This window comes from Chiloscyllium plagiosum, chromosome 4 (assembly GCF_004010195.1).
Source record: "Chiloscyllium plagiosum isolate BGI_BamShark_2017 chromosome 4, ASM401019v2, whole genome shotgun sequence".
In the NCBI taxonomy this organism is placed as follows: Eukaryota; Metazoa; Chordata; class Chondrichthyes; order Orectolobiformes; family Hemiscylliidae; genus Chiloscyllium; species Chiloscyllium plagiosum.
This window is the reverse complement of record NC_057713.1, coordinates 38927555-38931882: the sequence shown is the minus strand read 5'-3', so window position 1 is coordinate 38931882 and position 4328 is coordinate 38927555. Positions and strand designations below refer to the sequence as shown.

Here is a 4328-nt window from a genome sequence, read left to right as displayed (position 1 = left end):
GAGAGGAAGTCGTACGAGGCTAGGTTGAGAGTTCTCGGCCTTTTCTCGTTGGAACGGCGAAGGATGAGGGGTGACTTGATAGAGGTTTATAAGATGATCAGAGGAATAGGTAGAGTAGACAGTCAGAAACTTTTTCCCCGGGCACAACCGAGTGTTACAAGGGGACATAAATTTACGGTGAAGGGTGGAAGGTATAGGGGAGATGTCAGGGGTGGGTTCTTTACCCAGAGAGTGGTGGGGGCATGGAATGCGCTGCCTGTGGGAGTGGTAGAGTCAGAATCTTTGGTGACCTTTAAGCGGCAATTGGATAGGTACATGGATGGGTGCTTAAGCTAGGACAAATGTTCGGCACAACATTGTGGGCCGAAGGGCCTGTTCTCTGCTGTATTGTTCTATGTTCTATACTCTCCACTTGTCCAGGTAAATGCAGCTCTAACAACACTACAACTTTCAACCTCCTAAAGAATGTGCAGTGTTAATATCTACCCTCTTGAAGTCAAGTATCTTGTCAAATGAAGGTGCCTTTTTGACAGTGGTTTTATATTACTCTTGCACTTCCTCCTTAGGTTGCTTTAGCTGGGCATCAGAAGGGGAAGGTTAGAATGAAGGGGATTGTCCAGACAGGAAAGCAAGAGATCCATGATCATGCCATCAGCTTGCAAGGTTGGCTGCAAAGTTAGAACATGGTATTGTTCTCGATGTTCTCTGCAATTCTGGATGCAACTGGCTTGGTCACGGCCAGATTATTTATGTGGACAACCATAACTTTCAGGAGGCTCGGGAGATGTCAATGTACCTAACTCTTCATTTACATTAGTTGTGTGCACCTTGCCTTGGTGAATGTGGTTTGCTTGCTTAGTGATGTGCTTGCCACACTAAATATCTGGAGGTTTGTAAATTGAGAGGTGTATCTGGGGCAGATAGCTGGAAGGTTAGGAACTGTTGCTATCTGAGTGATGCGTGTGCAATGAGTAAAATATTGAGATGTTGCTAATGTGATGTTCGGCGACGTCATCTAAAGATCACTGACCATGATCACCTCCATCAAGTAACAGAACTTGTGATCCTGCTGCCACATCCCCAGGTACAGATTCAGAGAAGTGACCTTCCTCTGCCTACTGTCATCCCTTTCAGCAGGTGGTCCATACAGATGCCTGACAGAAACATCAGCTCTCCTGACAACGTCCATCACGAAGGTCCCAATTCCTCATCCAAGAATCTCAAAGCTCCCTCTTTTCCCACATGCTCTGTTTGTTCGGTTTCTTCACGTAGCTACTCATGTTACAGACATTTAATGCCCATTGAACAAAAATAACTTTGCTTTAAGGAGACTTAGATGTCTGTGTTAGAGGTGCAGGTTGGATAGCACATTTGCTCGTGTGTCTGAGCATTCAACCATCTACCAGCAAAGGGTTACCCTAGGCTATACATTAAAATTGTGCAGATGAAGTGGGACAAAGTTTCTGTGCTGCCTGCACTGATGGGACTGGATGCAAGGAGATCGTAAAATAATCCTCTGACTGAAACACTGGGAAGTTTCTATCCCATAAATTATTTTGATGTCAAATTAAAATTTTGTTTAATGCAATTATTGTTGTTTTAAATTTTTATTTATACATAAGACTGTACAAAATGCTTAAAATTGATGCATCTAGATAAAATCTGGGAGATTTGCTTCTCAACTACCATTCTGTAGGAATGTAATAAATACACGTAATGTGAATTATTTGTCTATACACCTGTCATAATGGGCTAGTGAGCTTCTTGATGTGTGACAATGGAAACTTATTGTGCAAACAGTATTTAGTGCTGAAAGGGTTCCATTTTTAAAATTCATTTTTTTGTTCTGCAGAGGCAGTCTGTCTCCGCGACAAAAATGCCATGGCCTGAGGAATTGTATCTTGAACAGTCTTTTGACAATAATGAGCCTGTTGAATCTGGAAATTGGCCAGTTGATGACGATGATTATGATAATTCTGGATCTGGTTCAGGTAAGCTATTTGCAGCACTGATGGTTCTTCCTTGTCAAAAATAGCCAAACTGTTACACATTTTTTTTTAATATATCGATTTACTTCTTGGTCAAAAGAGAATAGAGGCGTCTCAATAATAGGTATAAAATCAAGTGACCAAGGGAGGGGTGAATGTATAATCATCACTGAAAATGAATGGGGTTTTTTTAAAAAAAAAATTGATGGGATGTGGATGCCACTGGCTAGGCCAGCATTAATTGCCCAGTGGGCCTGCCACATTGCTGTGGGAGTGGAGGCACATGCAGGCTTGGGATCTGTGGTGAGCTGTAAGGTAGATATAGAAGTGGCTTGGTCATAGACTGAAAGTAGCAGTGGAAGAGTGTTTTTCTTACAGGAGATCTGTGACTAGTGGTATTCTGCTGGTATCAATGCTGGGACCCCTGCTGTTAGTAATATATACAAATGATTTGGAGGAGAAAGTATGTGACTTGATAAGTAAGTTTGTGGGCAACTTAAAGATTGGGGGAGCTGCAGATAGTGAGGAGGAATGCCAGAGGCTACAGCAGGTCAGAGATATGCTGGAGACTTGGACAGTTGGACAGAGGAATGGTAGATAAAGTTTAATCAGGGCATGTGCAAAGTGATGCATTTTGGAAGGTGGAAAGTATACAGTAAATGGCTGAACCCTTAGAAGCATTAACATACACATGCAGATGTACAGGGCCACAGTTCCCTGAGACTGGCAACACGTGGATATGATGGTCAAGCAGGCATATGGTGTAAGAACCGAAAGAACTGCAGATCTGTTAATCAGAAACAAAAGCTTAGCAGGTCTGGCAGCATTTGTGAAGAGAAATCAGACTTAATGTTTTGGGTCCAGTGATCCTTCCTCAGAACTGATGGTAACTGGGAAAATGTTGGTGTCCATGTAGAAGAGAGGTTGGGAGGAGGGGGTAAGGAGTAAACAATGGGTGAGGATAAAGCCCAAAAAGAGAGAGAGAGAAGAACAGTTGGCTGACAAAGGAGTGAATAACGACATGGCTAGCAGAGTGAATAGTTGTTAATCGAGACTTTTAGTGGCTAACAATAGATAATATGTAACGGCCAACTGTGATAACAAGGGCCTGAACTCTCTCATGTCCTAACCCACAACCCCACACACCAGGCCTAAAATTATTGAACTTGATATTGAGTCCAGAGGGTTGCAGAGTCCCCAGGTGGAAAATGAGGTGCTGTTCCAACTTGCACTGAGCTTTGCTGAAACTCTGCAACAGGCCTGAAACTGATGTTGGCCAGGGAACAAGATGGTGTGATAAAGGCATGTGGCATGCTTGCCTTAATCGGTCAGGGCATAGAGTGTAAAACTTGGCAAGTCATTTTGTGGCTGTACAGAACTTTAGTTAGATATATTTGGAATATCATGTGGCACAGTGGTTAGCACTGCTGCCTGACAGCGCCAGAGACCTGGGTTCACTTCCCGACTCAGGCGACTGACTGTGTGGAGTTTGCACATTCTCCCTGTGTCTGCGTGGGTTTCCTCCGGGTGCTCTGGTTTCCTCCCACAGTCCAAAGGTGTGCAGGTCAGGTGAATGGGCCATGCTAAATTGCCCGTAGTGTTAGGTAAAGGGGTAAATGTAGGGGTATGGGTGGGTTGCGCTTCGGCGCGTCGGTGTGGACTTGTTGGGCTGAAGGGCCTGTTTCCACACTGAGTAATCTAATCTAATCTAATCATGTACAGTCCTCATCACCATACTCCCAGAAAGATGTGGGCTGTTGGAGAGGCTACTGAAATCGTTTACCAGGATGTGGCCTGGTTTGAAGGGCACTAGCTATGAGGAAAGATGGGAGAAAATTAATTTGTTTACACTTGAGCATCGGAGGCTGAGGGGCAAACTGCCGAAGTCTCTTTCCTCGAGTAGAAGTGTCAATTACTAAGGGACATAGGTTTGAGATAAAAGGGGGAAAGTTTTAAAGGAGATGTGCGGGGCATGTTTCGTTTTACAGAGGGTGTTAAGTGCCTGGAACACACTGGCAGAGAAGGTGGTAGAAGCAGATATAACAGTATTTAAGAGGGGTCTTGACTGAAACATGATTTAAGCAGGGAATAGAGAGACATAAACTGAGTAGAGGCAAAATGTTTTTAATTTAGAAAAGCAGCATGTATCATTGCAGTCTTGGTAGACCGAAAGGCCTGTTTCTGTGATGCACTGTCCTTTGTAGCTGGATTAGTGGTGCTGGAAGAGCACAGCAGTTCAGGCAGCATCCAAGGAGCTTCAAAATCGACGTTTCGGGCAAAAGCCCTTTATCAGGAATAAAGGCAGTGAGCCTGGAGCGTGGAGAGATAAGCTAGAGGAGG

The 4328-nt window shown here is 44.0% G+C and overlaps 1 protein-coding gene across 1 annotated transcript in view; it reads left to right on the top strand.

Annotated features, from left to right (window-relative positions):
• Positions 1–4328, top strand: part of sdc2 (syndecan 2) — an 89151-nt gene that overhangs the window by 73743 nt on the left and 11080 nt on the right. Inside the window, exon 3 of the mRNA XM_043688013.1 lies at positions 1853–1991. Coding sequence (XP_043543948.1) covers positions 1853–1991 — 139 coding nt within the window. The remainder of the gene's footprint in view (positions 1–1852; positions 1992–4328) is intronic.